Source organism: Lemur catta, chromosome 13 (genome assembly GCF_020740605.2).
Source record: "Lemur catta isolate mLemCat1 chromosome 13, mLemCat1.pri, whole genome shotgun sequence".
Classification (NCBI taxonomy): domain Eukaryota; kingdom Metazoa; phylum Chordata; class Mammalia; order Primates; family Lemuridae; genus Lemur; species Lemur catta.
The window spans coordinates 80,407,866-80,426,759 of NC_059140.1; the positions used below are offsets into that span (position 1 = coordinate 80,407,866).

The following is an 18,894-nucleotide window of genomic DNA, read 5'->3' on the forward strand; positions in this document are numbered from 1 at the left end:
GGGGCCTTTGTAGAAACAGTCTCTCTCTATGTTGCCCAGGCTGGTCTCAAACTCCTGGGCTCTCAAGCTATCCTCCTGCCTTGGTCTTCCACAGTGCTGGCATTACAGATGTGAGCCATCATGCCTGACCTTCCTTATAGAATTTATTAAAAATACACATCTACAGTTATAGCACTACTCTCAACTACCAAATGACCCATTTCCAAGTAATAATGATTAAATTTTCTGATAGTTTTTTTTTAATTATGGTAAAAAACACACAACATAAAATTTACTATCCTAACCATTTTTAAGTGTACAGTTCAGTAGTGTTATGTATGTTTATATTGTTGTACAATCTTCAGAACTTTTTCATCTTGCAAAACTAAAACTCTGTTCTCATCAAACAATTCCCCCACCCAACTCTTACCCCACCTCCCACCATTAGTCCCTGGCAACCTCCATTCTATATTCTGTTTCTGTGGATTTGTGATTTGTCTTATTTTTATAGTGTGACTTTCTTTATTCTTCCAGGGTGAATAACTGTGTGGGATTTTCTAATTACAAATTCTTCCTGCTGTTTTTATTGTATTCCCTATTATATTGCCTTTTCGTGGCAGTAACGGTTTTAGAGTACTTTATAAAATTTTGGACGGTAAGTCTTTTTTTTATATTAAAACATGTATTTAAGACTTTTTTAAGATGCCATGTTCCTAAAGAATTACTTCATTCTTTATTACAAGTAGATATGCTTTATTTTAATTTTATTAGTTAGTATTTATGATGGATCAGAGGGTAGATACGGCTATAATTTATCTTCTTTACACATGTTTATTTGTAAATAAATGTATATTAAGCAGGAAATAGCTTCTTTTAGTGATCCGAATTATTTTTAGCCACACTCTAACAAAGACATACCAATTTTAAAGAAGTAATTGCTTTGCTTGAAGTCGGTGAGGCTTACTGTAGTTTTACAGTAAGAAATGTGACATTCTCAGCCCTAGGCAACCACTAATGTACTTCCTGTCTCTATAGGTTTTATAGCATGTTTTTTTTTTCCTTTGTGTGTTTTTTTTTGTTTGTTTGTTTTTGTTTTTTTTTGAGACAGAGTCTCACTCTGTTGCCTGGGCTAGAGTGAGTGCCGTGGCATCAGCCTAGCTCACAGCAACCTCAAATTCCTGGGCTCAAGCGATCCTACTGCCTCAGCCTCCTGAGTAGGTGGGACTACAGGCATGCGCCACCATGCCCAGCTAATTTTTTCTGTATATATATTTTAGTTGGCCAGATAATTTCTTTCCATTTTTAGTAGAGACGGGGTCTCGCTCTTGCTCAGGCTGATCTTGAACTCCTGACCTCAAGCGATCCACCTGCCTCGGCCTCCCAGAGTGCTAGGATTACAGGCGTGAGCCACCGCGCCCAGCCTATAGCATGTTTTTAAAGGCAAGTGATAGAAAACAATCAAATGTCTAATCAACAGGGGTCTAGTTTAGCTGTAATATATCTATACAAAGGAATGCAATACAGCTTAAGAAAGAAGGGAAGTTCTTTATGACAAATGATGTGAAGTGATCTTTGAGGTCGATTATCACGTGCAAGAAACAAGGCACAAAAGAATAGTTATGGTATACTACCATTTCTATAGCAAAACAACATACAAGCATATATTTGTATATGTCTTCTCTGGAAGAATACATTTAAAAATTCTGGACAGTGATTGCCTCTGGAAAGGCCAGTTAGAAAGGGAGATATGCCTTGTAGTTATCTTTTGAATTTTGTATACCACGTCCAAATAGTAATCTATTCAAAACAGATAATATAGGTTGAAAATTTTTAGTTATGGAAGTATGTATTTAGGAAGAAAGACTACCAAAGTTTTGAAAGTAACTGCCTCTTGAAAATGTTTCTCATAATAGCTTTTTAGCATTATTTTATTTTTTCTGTGAATGTACCATTTTGGTACAATTTAGAAATAATTTTAAAATAAATGAAAACTACTCCTTCATTTAAACGCTCTCTTTAAGTTTAAGGATACTGTTTACTCCTTGTCTTTATCCCGCTCCATCCCCATGATCCCCCTTAAATAAACATAGGCTCAGTCCTTGGCTGCCTCACTCTTGGCTCTCTCTAGTGTGTTTCTGGGTGGTTGCGTGGCCCCTGTGGTGTTCATAATAGCTGTTCTCAGCCCAGTTCTGATGCTGGCTGAGTCCTAGTCCTCAGTTTCTACTTACTATTTATTGAGCCATCAGACATGATGAAGACATAAAAATCAGCATGTGTCATTTTCTTTTCACTGTGCTTTCTGTGTTTATTTGATTTAATGGGAACAAAATCTATAAATCTGTTGATTGCCAGGGTAAAAAAATTAATGTCATCTTTGAGTTATTGTTATTCCCTTACAAAACTTAGGTCTTGAATCAGGGTAGTATACTAGAAAAGAACGTGTGCTCTCTTTACTTTGTAAATGCCATGTATGTATTTATTTGTCATAATCTGAGCTCCCTGAGAGTGAGAATTTTTGCCTCTTTTGCTTATTGGTGTATCTCAGTCACGTAGAGTATTGACTGGCACGTAGTAGGTATGCAGCAAATATTGGCTGAATGAAAGAATAGCCACTGTCAAGATACTTAAACTTTAGATTTTTTGTTCTTTTATCTTTAAAATTTGGAGTAATACAGGGTTGATGTGAAGATTAAATTAAGTGGTGAAAATACTTGCTATATGGAAAGCATTCAATAGATGTTTTGATTTTGTTTTTTCCAATTATGCCTCAGATCATTCCTTCTCCTAATATCATAGACATGGGAGGTTTTTTGGTTTGTTTTTTTTAAAGATGAGATCTTGCTCTGTCGCACGGGCTAGAGTGCAGTGGTATCATCATAGCTCAGTGCAACCTCCAACTCTTGGATTAAGCAATCCTCCTGCCTCAGCCTCCCGAGTAGCTGGGACTATAGATGTGTACCACCACACCCAGCTAATTTTTCTATTTTTGGTAGAGACGGGGTCTCACTTTTGCTCAGGCTGGTCTTGAACTCCTGGCATCAAGTGATCCTCCCACCTCGGCCTCCCAAAGTGTCAGGATTACAGGCTTGAGCCACCACGCCCAGCCTATAGACATGGTTTAGACCTTTGGTCCCCAACCCCACAGAGTGGTACCAGTCATGTCCTTTTCAAAACCGGGCCACAGAGCCCTGCCTCTTCGTGAGTGGTGGGCAAGCAAGCAAAGCTTCGTCTGTATTTATGGTCGCTTCCCATCACTTATATCACTGCCTGATCTGACCCCACCGTCCATGGAAAAATTGTCTTCCGTGAAATTGGTCCCTGGTGTCAAAAAGGTTGGGGACTGCTGGTTTAGACCCTCCATCTTCTGATTTCCCCTGTCTTTATTTTCTCCCTTTCTTAAGTATAGTGCCTGACAATTTATGGACAAAATAGAATATCTTACTTGTTTTACTTTACATATGCTTACAAACATATGCTTACTAGCCATTGGCATGTTTTTTTGTGAGCATGCTATTTGTGTTCTTTGCCCAATTTTTTCCAGTAGGTTTTTGTATTTGCGTATGAAGTGTTTTTTATTTAAAGATACTAATCTTTATTCTTGACCTTAGGACAGATGAGAATTTCTTAAATTGAACATAGGAATCACTAACCATAAAAGAAAAAGATTAATAAATTGAACTTCATTGAAATTAAGAACTTTTCTTTGTATAAAAAAAGCATCTTTTAGAGTAAAAAGAAGGCAAGCTGCAGACTTGGAGAAGATATTTGCAATGCCTGCATCTCATGTCCAGGATACATGAGGCACTTATATACTATTAATCCTCTTTCTGTCACAGGCTGCAATTGTTTTTTCCCCGTTTTCTGTTTATATCTTCTAACCCTGTTTTGTTTATTTCTTTTTTGTCAAACCAAAGTTTTAACTGCTTATTTTTCTTTTTCTTTTTTTTGAGACAGAGCCTCACTCCATTGCCCTTGGTAGAGTGCAGTGTTGTCATTATAGCTCACTGCAAGCTCTAACTCCTGGGCTAAGTGATCCTTCTGCCTCAGCCTCCCAGGTAGCTGGGACTACAGGCACGCCGCAGTGCCCACCTGGTTTTTGTTGTCTTATGTTTTTTTTTTCTTTTTCTTTTCCTTTTTAGTAGAGACAGGGTCTCACTCTTGCTCAAGCTGGTGTCAAACTCCTGAGCTCAAGCGATCCTCTTGCCTCAGCCTCCCAGAGAGCTAGGATTATAGGTGTGAGCCACTGTGCCCAGCCAAAGTTTTAACATTTTTAAAGGAGTTCTTTTTATATATGATTTCTGGCTGTTATCTATTCAGTATAAATTTATATAAATATTCTCCCACGTTTTCTTCTGGCACTTTTATTGTTTTCATTTTTACATTTCAATCTCTGATTTTAAAGGCGAGATTATTGTGGTTAAAAAATACTTTCACATTTCCTCTTCCTAAAATCCCTATGAAGATTGTTGTCCCAAAACAACAAATGCTGGCATGGATGCGGAGAGATGGAAATACTTACACATTGCTGGTGGGACTGCAAATTAGTATGCCCTCTATGGAAAGTAATATGGAGATACTTCAAAGAACTAAAAGTAGAGCTACCATTTAATCCAGCAGTCCCACTCTGGGGTATTTACCAAAAGGAAAAAAAAGACATTCTATTATAAAGACATCTGCACTTGAATGTTTATAGCAGCACAATTCATAATTGCAAAGATGTGGAAACAACCCAAGTGCACATCAATACATGAGTGGATTAATAAAATGTGGTGTATATATACCATGGAGTACTACTCAGCCATAAAAAACAATGGTGAACCTAGCACCTCTTGTATTATCCTGGATTGAGCTAGATAGAGCCCATTCTTCAAAGTAAAGTATCACAAGAATGGAAAAGCAAACACCACATGTACTCACCATCAAATTGGTACTAACTGATCAACACTTATTTGCACATATGGAAGTAATATTCATCGAGTGCCAGGCAGGTGGAAGGAGGAAGGAGGGGATGGGTAAATTCACAACAAATGGGTGCGGTGTGCACTGTCTGAGGGATGGGCACACTTGTAGCTCTGGCTTGGGCGTTGCAAAAGGCAATATATGTAACCAAAATGTTTGAAACCCCATAATATTCTGAAATTTTAAAAAAATGTACGTTTTGTTATTAGTTATGGTGAGGCCAACAGATCAGGAGACTATGGGAGACTACTGGCCACTGAAAAGATAGTTGTTACTCACGGTCCTCAGAGCAGGGGCTGGGTTTGCAGTCGACATGAGGGCCTGAGCCTTTATTATGTTTTCTGTAGGAAAGCCAGGGTAAACAGATTAAGGATTGTCCAGTTTGAATAATTTCCGCAGACCCTGGGGGCTAGGGGCCATCTGTAGATATCTGGCTCTGGTGTGATTAGGGCAGAGGGCCATTGCCTCCTGGGGTAGAAGAACCTGATAGAGGAGGTGGTTCTGAGTTTGGGCTCTGGATTGGTTAGTTTGCATATGAAAAGTATGCTCCTGGGTGAGTGATTTGCTCTTTCCCAGAACTGGCTAACCCTGGGAGGAGCAGTCTCTTCCCAGTCAGTGAGGCCCCAGATGCCAGAGCAACAGGAATACAGAAAATAAGAAAAAATGTTAATACAGAAGGGACTGCTATTATTCCAGTTTTCAGAGTTGGAAACATGTTGGAGAGGTTATGCAAGTACCCCAAGGTCACATACTTAATAGCATAGGAAGCCAGAATTTAAATTTCAATTTATCTATTCCAACATCCAGGTACTTTCCACTGTAACTTACTACTCATGATCATGGTTGGGTAGAACAGTTAAAGCTCTGAGTCATTAAGCACAATTATACTTCCAGGAAATACCTATACATTTTAGAAGGATTTTCATTAAAACATCATTAGATTTTTAAAGTTTGGGTATTTAAAACCAGAGGATGCTAGCACTTACAATCCCATTGCACATATTAGAAGAGAGCACCTCTACCTGTGTGTGGTCTCAGCCTCATGAATTTTGGCCTCTGATGTCCACAGTTAGCTGGGCTCTTTGTTTAGTTTACAACCTGCTAACCATACTCAGTGGCCCTAATTAAAGAGGATTCAGTGCCAGGTAAATGAAATCTAATTTATATAATTTCACATTTCTCTATCAGAAAACTCATCAGTGTTGACATGTAATATTTATTAGTTAAATAACCTTTTTAGATTCATCACAAGTAAGAAAACTAAAATCTACCTTTTTCTTCATTCAAGAAATACTTATTATAGCACCTTCTCTGTGGCAGGCAGTGTTCTAGGTACTTGGAATACATCAGTGAGCAAATGGGCAGGGTCTTGTCTTTCGTAGAGCTTACTTTTAAGAAGGGGGAGACAGGTAATAAATACTGAGCAGGTAAGAGATTTAAGTGTGCAGGGGTGCTATGGTGGGGCAGGTGGGAGTATTAAAGAGAGTGGTCAGGGTAGACCTCATTTAGAAAGTCAGATTTGAGCAAAAACTTGAAGGAAATTAGTGGCTATCTACGAGGAGAGAATTTCAGGCCCAGGGAACATGGTAGGTGTCCCTGCTGTGACTGAGTAATAGTGGGGAGGCTACGGGGCTGGGATAGAATGAGTGAGAGAGGGCTGCAGGGAAGTCCAGGAGGGAGGCCAAATGGCAGAGGGCCTTGGAGAGTATTGGAAGGACTGTGGCTTTTACAGGAGTCAAGTGGGGAACAGAGGAGGGACATGATCTGATGTGTGGAAGATGGCTCTGATGGCTGAGCTGAGAGTAGGTGGCAGGGGGCACGTGTGGACAGGCCCCACAAGATAGGGGCGAAGGAGGTAAGAAGTCGGCAGATCTGATTTATGGAAACTACCCATCAGAAGTTTTTTTTTAAAAAGTATTGGCGAAAAACATTTTATTTTATTCTTTGCTAGACACAAATCTCTGTTTTAAGAACTGAGTGGAAAAGTGTGTAAAGAGTACCTGAAATGTGCTTGAAGAACTAAATGTTTTTGTCTGTTTTCTCTTCTGTGTTTCTTGAGAGAAAGTTATAGATGACCATCTTAGTGTTCTTCAAAACATAAAGGATTTATAAAACTAGTGGTTAGGATAATTTTGTATAAAAATTGGTTTCTTAATATATTGTCTCTATTTGTACAAGCTTTGCCGCAGGAAATCTACAGAGAGTTGTCCAAAGGTAAAATATATCATTGCCATGACATTCTCATGATCTATTTTGTGATATTTATAGTGAATATGTATAATAAAAATTTGCTTTACAAGATGGTGAAATAGAAGAATCACTTGATATGTTTAAAAGATACCATGGTTACTCTGGAAGAAAGGAGAAAAACATAAATGTCAGAATAATCTCATGCTAATGAACTTCTTTTAGTCTGTAAACACTTTTTAAATCAAGCAGGACAGCCTCTTGTTGTGGTAGAATAGGTGATTTACCTCTGTGGTTTTATTTTAAGAGCATTTAAAGGCTTTCTCTTCCTCCTATTAATAGATACTATGCTATAACCAGTGAGTACCAAGAAAAACTTTTTTTGAAAAAAAGATAATTTCTCAGCTTTAACTGTTGGCACCAGGAAAAGGAGAGTAAAAAGAAGAAAATAAAATTAAAAAGAAAAAAAGATAATTTCTTCTAGGTGAAGAGTTTACTCCTGTTAAAATGCATACAGCCATAAGAAGGCATAACAAAAAATTGTTTTCATTCATTAATACCTTGTGGTAAATTTGTCAGAATTGTTAATTACTTACAAAGGCTCTGTAGAAATGAAGCAGGGGTGAAAAAGGTAGAAATCAAAGTAGCTGAGGGCGTGGCACCTTTCAGTGGTGTTCTGGAAATAAAGATTAGAGAAGTTCAAAAATAAAATTAATATATCACAATTAGTTTCTGGTTAGCAGCATATCTAATTAAAACAAGCAAATGTTTTAGCATAGCTGAGGGGGAGCTCTCATATATATCTTAGATATTGGGAAAAGCTTGAACATATATAAAGTACAAATGAAAATTATTGGGTAGAGTTGTTCATTTTTTCACTTTATGACTGAAAGTATTGCTAAAATTTTTAAATATTTAAAAGAAATTTTTTAAATGAGTCTTCCTGACCTGTTAAATAAACAAGCTGTTTCAGTAATACCAATTGTTTGCTTTTGTAGTTGTTGCTTTGTCATCTAATTTATTTTATTCTTCTTCATATCTGACAAACTTTTAACATATTCAATCTTTAGGCAGAACTGAATTAAAAGTTATATTTTAGAAGCGGACAGTTCTCAAAATAAACTTCTTATTTCCTTCCTCAGAATGAATTGGCAGATACACGTGCAAAATTCCACGTACTTTTTCTTTTCTTTGTGTCTGCAATGTTCTTCATCAGCGTCCTCTCACTTTTCAGCTACCACTGTTGGTTAGTTGGAAAAAATAGAACAACAATAGGTAAGTAGGTTAAAATAAATTACAGTTATTTAGGAAAATGACCACAAATGAATGTGAAATCTAGAGACGGACAAGAGTCAGATGATAGAGAAATAGTTAAAAATTCTGTACTAAAATTAACTGTGACTAGATGGGAACAGTGGGTATATAGTAAATGTAAAGGTTTATCATTTAGAAGGTTGAGGAAGTGAGATTGACTTTTATATATGTTTTCAATAATGTATTACATATAGAAGGGAGCTGAGTATATTTTATAAATTTTAATAAATAAAAGCTGTTTATAGAGTGTCTTTTCAAAAACCCATCTGTGGTATTATATGAAAGGAGAGAAGATTAGCACTCCCCTTGACAAGGATGGAAGAGGCCTTTGGGCCTGACAACACACTGTTTGGTTAAGTCACTATAACCTACTTGGTGGCATCTAACCATAGTTTAGTTGTTTTGGTTTGGGGGGTTTTGTTTGTTTTTGGTTTTTTTTTTTTTTTTTTTAGAGAAAGTGTCTCACTCTGTTGCCCCAGCTAGAGTGCAGTGATGTCATTGTAGCTCACTGTAACCTCAGACTCCTGGGCTTAAGCAATCCTCCTGCCTCAGCCTCCCAAGTAGGCGGGACCATAGGCGCACGCTACCACGCCTGACTAATTTTTCTGTTTTTGGTGGAGACAGGGTCTCACTCTTGAACAGGCTGGTCTCGAACTCCTGAGCTCAAGTGATCCTCTATCTTGGCCTCCCAGAGTTCAGGAACTATAGGCATGCACCACCATGCCGGACCCTAACCATCATTTTTGATAGAATGATAAGAAGATACCAGAAGCTGAGAAGGGTGTGTGGGTGGGGAGATGAAGAGAGGTTGGTTAAGTAGAAGAAATAAGTTCTGGCTGAGCACAGTAGTTCACAGCTGTAGTCCCAGCACTTTTGGAGGCCAAGATAGGAGGATTGCTTGAGGTCAGGAGTTTGAGACAGGCCTGAACAACCCAGCGACACCCTGTCTCTCCAAAAAATAAAAAAATTATCCAGATGTGGTGGCTTACACCTGTAGTCCCAGCTACTCGGGAGGATTCCTTGGGGCTACAGTAAGCTATGAGGATGCTGCTACACCCTAGCCTGGGCAATATAGCAAGACCTCATCTCAAGAAAAAAAAGAAAGAAAGAAAGAAATTATAATATTCAATATCACAGTAGGGTGACTATAGTTAGCAACAATGTATTATATATTTTAAAGTCCCTGGAAGAGAGGACTTGAAATGTTCCCAACACATAGAAATGATAAATACTCAAGATGATGGATACTCCCTTGATTATTACACATTCTATGTATGTAACAAATACTCACATGTATCTCATAAATATGTAAAATATTATGTCTCAGTAGAATAAAATTAAAAAAATGAAAAACCACAGGAAGAGCCAACATTTAAAAAAAGCAATGATAGTAGATTTACGTGCTCTAAGGAGGTTCATTCTCAGATAGCAAAAAAATTTTTTAATCCTTCTAATTACGTCTTATCCTTTAGCTACAACATAACAGTGTATTTTATATATATTCTTTACTTTTTTCCTCCCCAGTTACGCATTTGACTGGTATATGTTCCATGATTGAGGCTAAGGAATAGTGCTTTTCACTTGCTTTGTTATTTCCATCTTTGTGTCAGTTGTCAGTGAAACTTATGTATTGTATCACTAGTATCAGCATTTATTTCCCTTTTTTCTTTTTGCTCACTTTTAAAATGAAACTAGGGGGAAAATTCAGTAAGGTATTCAAGTAATTGCACAAATATTTACTAAACACAGATGGTGGCCTCGCTTACACTGAGCTGTTGGCATGTGAGAAGCATCGCTGTGTTTTACTTGAAGTATGTATATATTTGCTGATGTACCAAGATACAAAACAGGGATATGTTATAATGTTTGTAAGAAAGTTAAAAACCATGCCATCTAAAGCCATGTATCTGCCAGGAAAATTGGAAAGAAACAGTTTTTAACATAAAGATGAAGAGATTTTATGAGACATGTAGATACTTTTGTATTTGGATCAATTTAATGTGTGCTACTGAGTCATGCTGGTGATGGTGGCTTCCACTGTAAAGATTTCTCTGCCCTTCTTCCCCAGCTTACTCTCCACTGCTGAGCTGTCCACTTCCATCCGGCCTTCATCCATTTTCCATGTAAATAAAATTCCTTATCCTTATTAACTACTTTGCTTGTCCTCTTCACAGAGTCTCCTGCCATCTTCTTACCCTTCATCAGAGATGACTAAAAGGCAGCTTACATGCAAAATCCATCCCTTAAGACCTCCCACAACAGCTAAAATCTATGTGAGACATTTCACATAGAAAACCAGATTTCTTCTCTTCAGAATGATAAGTCTGGTAATGTGGGCCCACGTCCCCAGCTGGCGTTAGTCAGTGGAGCTGAGTGGCAGCAGACTGCTTTAGATGGGGCATGAGCGTGCAGTTTGCCGTAGTTCTCACCAAGTCTGCTTCGTTTGTTTCATGCCCAGGTCTTATGGGTATCTGAGAGATTGGCACTTCCAGGGAACCCACTGTTCTCTTTGAACAATCTTTTTCAAACTTTTTCTGCCAGTGACCACAGTAAAAAATGCATCATTTTATATCATGACCTAGAACATGTACATATTTATAAAATTATGTAAATAGAATAAGCAAAAGTTTCACAAAACAGCATTGATCTCTATTATGTCCAATGTACTGTGATATTTTCTTTTCTAGTTCCTTAAAAAGAAATGCTGGTTTTAAATCACTAAATTGATTTTATAGCCTATTAAGTTATTTTAACCCACACTTTAAGAAAACATTGCGTTAGCACACCACTTTCTTTATAGCCTCATCTCCCACACCCCTGGTCTCTGGCTAGTTCTCCACTGCTACATACCCTCCACTGCTAAATAGAGGATATTTTATTCTGCCATATCACCTCTATTCTTCTTCCTGTCACCTACCCAGTTCTCCAACAGTTTTCTCCCAAGTTTTTTTCTTTCGATTCTGGTTTCATTTCTCACCCATGTCCACTCTAGATCCTACGATAAATGACTTGAACAACTCTTGACAGTAGCCAAGTTCAATTCTTTCAATTCTGGTTTCATTTCTCACCCATGTCCATTCTAGATCCTATGATAAATGACTTGAACAACTCTTGATGGTAGCCTTGCATCTTCTGTACCTAGACTTTCTCCCATAATTCCTTTGCTAATCCTGCCTGGGCCATCCGCTTTATCCACATGTACAGTGGGGCTGGTGAAGGGTGTCTTTGTCCTGTAGGGATTGTTACAACTACAGATGCAAGGTCTCAGACCTCATTGAGGCCCTCAACTCTGTTTGGCAGTAAGGTCACATGTTTCTGGTCAGATTCCTCACCTATTATTCACAGTGGTTATTCCACATTTTCACCATTCTCCCTACTCTTCTTATTCATTTTGTGAGTCCTTCATAGAAAAATTAGAAAAAGTTACAAGTAAACTCTCAACTTCCTATCTTTATAGCCTCATGCAAACATTTCTCCTTTCACACCTATCCTTTTCCCCTGCCCTCTGACCTCTGAGGAGCTCCTCTGTGCACCTTCCTGTCTCTTCTAGGATCCTTTCCTTCAGTTTCTACTTTTCTGTATCATCAACCTGTCCCAGTGCCCTGGCTTCTTATCCTTAGCTTATAAAACATGCTGAAGTGCATTCTGGTTTGGTTTTGTTTGTTTGTTATTTTTTGAGATAGGGTCTCAAAAATATTGCCTATTGCCCAGGCTGCAGTGCAATGGCACGATTATTGCTCACTGCAGCCTTCAGCCTCTTGAGAAGCTAGACTACAGTGCCACCATGACTGACTAATTTTTTTTATTTTTTATAGAGACAGAGTCTCAGTATGTTGGCCCACTCTGGTCTCAAACTCCTGGGCTTAAGCAGTCCTCGCCTCTAAACCTCCCAAAGTGCTGGGATTACAGATGTGAGCCACCATGCCTGGCTGCATTCTGGTTGTAAACAAAGAAACACAGCTTTTCCTATGAAACTTGTGTCTTTCTCTAGACCTTACTCCACATCACTTTGCAATCAACCTTGAAATGATCTATAATTACTGTCTGCTTCTGTACCTGTTATTCATTGTTCAGGATCATGCTCAAGTACCACCACCTCCATCTTTCACCTTTCCCCACCCCGAAGACACACATATGTCTCTTTGCAGACAAAATCAGATTCCTTCACCTCTGTGCTCCCAGTGCAACATGAGCATTTTAGCACTTATCACATTGTTATTTTGCTAGATTGTAGGTTCTTTGGTAGGAATTTCATCTAATTTATCTTTGAATCCCAAATACCTGGTACTGTGCCATCAGGAACATAGTGAGAAGGTGATAAATAATGAAGTTACAACAGTTTAGAACATCTTTTTTTTTTAAAGATACATTGAACACACTATAGTAGATTTCCAGAAGTATTAGATAATTATTTTGATGTAAGGTTGAAGAAATGGTAAATGTGCTATTTTTTGCCAAATAAGTTTCAGAAATTTATCTGTTAATTGCTACAAATATAGTCTTTATTTTAAATTGTATGTACAATTTTTTACATTAAAGATGTAAACAAGAAAATTGGTACTTTTAATCCCTCCTACAATTTTTAAATAGATTAATTAATTTATATATTTATATTTAACAGAATCATTTCGTGCACCCACATTTTCATATGGACCTGATGGAAATGGTTTCTCTCTCGGATGCAGTAAAAATTGGAGACAAGTCTTTGGTGATGAAAAGAAATATTGGCTACTTCCAGTATTTTCAAGGTAATTTATAAAATGCAAGTCTCAGAGATTGTGGAATCTGTGGTAATCTCTGTCTCTCTGGTTAAATGTCTTAAGATTTAGAGACTACAATACATAATGACATTCTTATGGGCCTTGAGAATGAAAATGCCGAATATCTTGATCCTATATGAAATACTTTATACTTTTTTTTTTAATTAGATAGGGTGAAGCTTGATGATCATGTTCCTTGGTGTTTATCCTACAAGGAGTTCATTAAGCTTCTTGGATCTGTGAATTTAAAGTTTTCATCAGATTTAAATAATTTTTATCAGTTATGTCTTCGATTGTTTTTTCTGCCTACTCCCCTCTTTCCAACCCCTCCTCTCACTGAAGTTTCTGGTACTCTGGGGTATACATATGTTAAATTCCTTGATAGTGACCCACAGTTCATTGCTGTTCTGTCCTTCTCCCTCTCCCATATCTTTTTCTCTCTTTGCTTCATTTGGGTTAGTTTATATTGCTATGTCTACAGGTTCACTGATCTCTTCTTCTGCAGTGTCTAATCTGCTGGTAAGCCCATCAAATGAATTTTTTACATCAGATGTTGTATTTTTTCAGGTCTTTTTTTTAATATCTTACAGTTCTCTTTTCATTATATGTATTTTTTTCCATTTACTTCCTGGACATACTTATACTCACTATATCAAAGTCTTGTTTGCTAATTTTACTGCAATTGCTAATTTTCTGATTCTTTTCTATTGACTTATTTTTCTTAGCTATGTAGATTACATTTTCTGCTACTTTTCATGTCTAATAAGTTTTGATTGAATGGTGGACATTTTGAATGCTTTTTTGCTGAGTATCTAAATTTTATTGTCTCCCTTTAAAGAATGGTGAATTTTGTTTTGGCAGGCAGTTAAGTTTCTTATGTTCCAGCTTAATCTTTTGGAGGCTTGTTTTAAGCTTTATTAGGTTGCATTCCACAAGTAGGCTTTTCTCTAGAGCTAGTTTACTCTTACAGTAAAATGGAGTTTCTGCAAAATCCATGTATTCAGTGAGAGCTCTTCACCCTGGCTGGTCACATTTGAATGCCTCCCAGTGCTGTGGGATCTCTGAATTGTTCACCTTGTGCTTCGTAGTTGTTCTTGACCTGGATTCACATGTGCAGCTTAGTATTCATAAAAATACTCCAGTTATGGCACTGTGCAGATTTCTGTAGCCATTTCTCTGCATGTCTTACTCTCTCGAAACTCTGTCCTGTAGATTCAAGCCACCTCAGCTTCTCAAAACTTCCATCTCTGGCACCTCAGTTCAGTGAAACTACCCTGCTCTGCTTGGTTTTCCCTCCTGGTAATAAGGTCCTGGCAGGAAATTGAGACTCACTTGGTTTGTTTTTGTTTTTTCCAAGACTACAGTCTTTTGCTGCCTATTTTGAAAACTGTTATTCTATAATGTTCAGTTTCTGACTGTTTATGATGGCATGTCAAGTGTGCCAGTTATTCCATTTTGGCTGGAAGCGAAAGTCCATGTTCTATACAACTTGAATGTGTTTAGAATGTGAAAGTAAGACATAACTGTACTTTTTTTAGACTGTAAGCTTCTTGAAGGCAGAGATTTTCTTCTATTTCATTCCCTGTCGTATCCCTAATGCTGAAAATAGTACCCAGACCTTCAGTAAATATTCATTTGATGAATGTTGTTGAATGAATAAATATGTGGAACTTACATTTGAATTTCAATTTGAGCCTGAATTATGTTATAAATGATTGTGACAGACAGGTCAGTTACCCAAATATTTGAGTACCTATGTTTGAGGTGCTATACTAAGCATCATAATCTTAATAGGTGTGGAAGACATTGTTTCTAAGTGTATTTAAATTATAAAAGAAAATGGCTTACATCTTCAAAATTAGAAATCTTAGGAATTATTCCATGAAATGACAAGTTATGGTAATTTCTTTATATCATGCCTCTGAAAGACTGGTGTTAAATTTGACCACTTTAACTTAATATAATTTAAATTATTACTGATGTTTTTCATTACGCAGCTTGGGTGATGGTTGCAGTTTTCCAACTCGCCTTGTGGGAATGGATCCAGAACAAGCTTCTGTTACAAACCAAAATGAGTATGCCAGAAGGTGTGCTGCTTGTCATTAAGCTTTTTCGTATTCATTGTAAAGCAAATTGTATGTATATGTTATGTGTACATATCTTATGGATAAATTCAGTAGTAATTCAGTAAGACAGCATAGATAGGGAAAGGGAAATTCTATTTAAATTTTTTTTAACTGAGGGTTGATGTGCCAGTATGCTTAGGATAACCATATCTTTTTATCCAGATTAGAACACTTGAGAGTAGGAAAGAGAATGCTTGCTTATTGATAGTTAAACCAGTGCTCACTTGCTCACTTTGGCAGCACACATGCTAAAATTGGAACGCTACAGAGGAGATTAGCATGGCCCCTATGCAAGGATGACACGCAAATTCGTGAAGCATTCCATATTTTTAAAAATTAAAAAAAAAAAAGTTAAACCAGGGTAGTCATAATAGTTAAACCAGTATAATCACATATAATTGGAATTATCTGGACAAACTAGGCAGCATCTAAAATATTCTTTGAAGATTTGATTATACTGGTTTATTTAAGTTATATTTTTTCAAAGAAATTACTCATTGTACTAGTCACTATTTTACTTTGATAAATTTTAACTACAGTGTCAAAGTAATAATGAAATTTCAAAAATACAAATATTTTTTCATTGATTCATCTTAGAAAACATTTTCTCATAAAATATTTCCATGGCAAGCAAACTGTTTCTTAAATTCAGTGAAATAGTTCATTTTAAATGAAATTTTAAAGAAGCTAGAGATACTTCTATCAAAGTGAAACAATCAAAATATATTTATTACAGAAATAAATTGTAGGGGCAGAGGGATCTTAAGTTCCAAGCTAGCATATTAATATTGGAAGAACATAGGCCCTAGAACCTAGAGTCTAATTGTGCTCTAATATGTTATGGTTCTGAGCAAGTCACTTAAACTATGAGACTCAGTTTTTACCTCTATAAAGATAATGATTCCTTCCTCCAAAGGTAATTGTGAGGGTTGAGATAATTTGTATAAGGTGCCTAGCACAGTGTCTGACCCATAATAGGGACCCAACAAATACTGGTTCCCTTTTCCTCCTTATTTCCTTCCTTCCTTCATTCCCTCCCTCCCTGGATCTCTTAGCTAGAAATATAAGTCTACGCTAAATCACTGAATCATTTTTTCCCCTTAGATCTATACTGCAGAGGTAGAAAGCAGAAAACTTGGGAAATGACAGGTAATTTTTTTGTACTGGCCACAGACATAGATCCTCACCTGTCCTTGTACTACCTTACGGCTCTTGATTAACATGTTAAAAACATTTCAGACTGGCCTCTGGAGCTTTTTTTCTTTTGTCTAAATGTTTTCATTGGCAGTGTTGGAATACAGATTCTTGGGTCTAGAGAGCCATTTAATGGGGGGTTGCAGGCATACTTTTCTTTTGAAGATTTCTTCTGAAGAGTTTTTTCAGAGTGCTGAGATCTCTTGAGTTGCCCTCACATATTTAGGAGAAGGAGTACTAATTTGCTGCTTATTAATTTATTAAGTACCCCTAATTGAGCATTAAACTATTTTCTAAATTACTTGCTCTTCCTTTCAGTATTGGCTCAAATCAACCTTTTCCTATCAAACCACTTAGTGAATCAAAAAACCGCTTGTTGGACAGTGAATCTCAGTGGCTAGAGAATGGAGCTGAAGAAGGCATCGTCAGATCAGGTAATAGTTCACAGATGAAAACACTGCTTTGTCTGGGTCAAATGAAAATCACCAGATGTAATAAATTTGGAAAAATCAAAATAATGTGACATTTTAAACTGCTAAAATGCGTGAAACTTTTAAATAAAATACATATGAAGTGTTCGTGTTTACTGGTAGCTTTTATGGGCAATGGGGGAGAATAAGGTGAGTGTAGTGGCTGATGCTGTTTTTTGTTCCGTTTAGCTGATTTCTTTTTTTTTTTTTACTCAGCCAAATATTATGAGTTGTGGATACAGTATAGAATAGTAGATAAAATTGAAGTGGGATTTTTAATTGGACCTGGTTTTATAATATGGTCTGGCCACTTAACTCTGTTTTAGGTATTCTAGCCTAAAACATAATCTGAAGTGGTTCCTATTGATAATAATAATAGCATTGTTATTATCCTCTTGGATTGTTGAAAAATGGTTTGGAACATTCAAATAAATTTGTACTAACTCCAGGAAGTACCCTAAAAGCTTGCTGTTAGAATTTCTGATTTTTTTGTTGTTTGTTTTACTGACTTTTATTAGCACTTAAAACATTCTGTTAAATTAGTATCTTTAGGATAATTACACTCTTTGTATAAGATCAAGGGAAATCCCAGGAGTTTGAGGCCAGCCTAGGCAGCATAGGGAAACCTCATCTCTTAAAAAGAAAGATGAAGGGGAAAGTCGATTTTGTGTATTTCTTTTCTTTTCTTTTCTTTTCTTTTTAACTCCGGGTTTCACTCTGATGCCCAGGCTGGATTGCAGTGGCATCATCATAGTTTACTCCAACCTCAAACTCCTGGACTCAAGTGATTCTCCTGCCTCGGCCTCCCAAACTGCTAGGATTACAAGTGTAAGCCACCATGCCTGGCCTAATTTTTGTACTTCTTAATTATTGCTGCTTAGCATCTTTAAAGCTAATGGATATTTTCACAAGGATAAGCCTAAAACCAGAATTTTGACTCCTAATGCTCTTTACTTACTTTTGGGTTGTGCAAGAAGACAAATGGTTGGCACCATAAGCCTATTTAGTGCTCACATAATAGTTGTTTTTATTGTAACCAATTTCACCACTTAGACAGAAACTTAATAGTTTTTTTCGTCGTATCATGTATAATTATGTGCTTACAGGGACACATAACCATGTTACAGTGGCAATAGAAAATTGAGTACCACTTGTTCATAACTAACCATTTGAATAAGAGCAAGGTAAGACAGTATAAAGGTAATTTCCTTGAACAAATGCAGTTTATTTGCGTATTTCATAACTCAAAACAATTTGCATTTCTATCTTTTTTCACCCTTTTCAATTATATCAGCAAATTTAGGCAGTATAGGAGAGACTGGAAGATAACATCTGCCACAATCTTATGTTTCTTACCACTTCCACCACAATCTTAGTAAACATTTATCAGTAAATTAATGACAAAACTAATAAAAATTGTTTCAGACTGGTATGTAGACAGCTAACCTTTTCAGTAAACAGTATCTTATTAATTTAAGAAAAAAAGGTGACTTTTGATCCAGAGAATAGTGACTAAAATTAAAGGCTGATAAAAAGACTTAAGAAGTCCATTGATGTTACTTGGTTTGTAAAAGATACAACAACAGAGCATTGCAGTGTAATAAGTGACCATATAGCAGGAGCTCGTTTTTCCAAAGGAATCTCATCTGGAGTGTTAACTCAGGGGAGCATCTGCTTCCTTGCCCTCAGGTTTTTCATGAGCAGTCAGGTCCTTGCAGAGGACCTAGAGCCTGTGTCCAGGGTTACAGCCAGAGCCTAAGACCCAGTACAAAGTCAGGGTACAGGTACTGGGGGTGGGGGTCACATTGGGCAGAATGGGCTGCAGCCTGCAGAGGAGCTACAGGACCTGCATGTGGGGATTGAGGGCCAGGTCCGTGCCCTCAATGGGAGGAGCTGGAGCTGTCC

At 37.1% G+C, this 18,894-nt stretch overlaps 1 protein-coding gene and 2 non-coding genes across 6 annotated transcripts in view; all 3 read left to right on the forward strand.

Annotated features, from left to right (window-relative positions):
- Window positions 1-18,894, forward strand: part of ZDHHC20 (zinc finger DHHC-type palmitoyltransferase 20) — a 66,814-nt gene that overhangs the window by 43,981 nt on the left and 3,939 nt on the right. For 2 of the 4 annotated variants that reach the window (XM_045567662.1, XM_045567665.1), the window contains exons 7-12: window positions 514-634; window positions 8,268-8,400; window positions 13,061-13,187; window positions 15,197-15,286; window positions 16,838-16,953; window positions 18,096-18,173. In XM_045567662.1, coding sequence (XP_045423618.1) covers window positions 514-634; window positions 8,268-8,400; window positions 13,061-13,187; window positions 15,197-15,286; window positions 16,838-16,953; window positions 18,096-18,133 — 625 coding nt within the window. In that variant the 3' untranslated portion in view covers window positions 18,134-18,173. Of the gene's footprint in view, window positions 1-513; window positions 635-8,267; window positions 8,401-13,060; window positions 13,188-15,196; window positions 15,287-16,429; window positions 16,475-16,837; window positions 16,954-18,095; window positions 18,174-18,894 lie in introns of those variants that run through there. The other 2 variants (XM_045567664.1, XM_045567663.1) reach the window with 2 other exon arrangements.
- LOC123649578 lies at window positions 8,711-8,837 on the forward strand. Its single transcript, XR_006739076.1, has one exon. It is a non-coding gene; the product is annotated as a U6atac minor spliceosomal RNA (small nuclear RNA).
- Window positions 15,550-15,656, forward strand: LOC123649534. Its single transcript, XR_006739042.1, has one exon. It is a non-coding gene; the product is annotated as a U6 spliceosomal RNA (small nuclear RNA).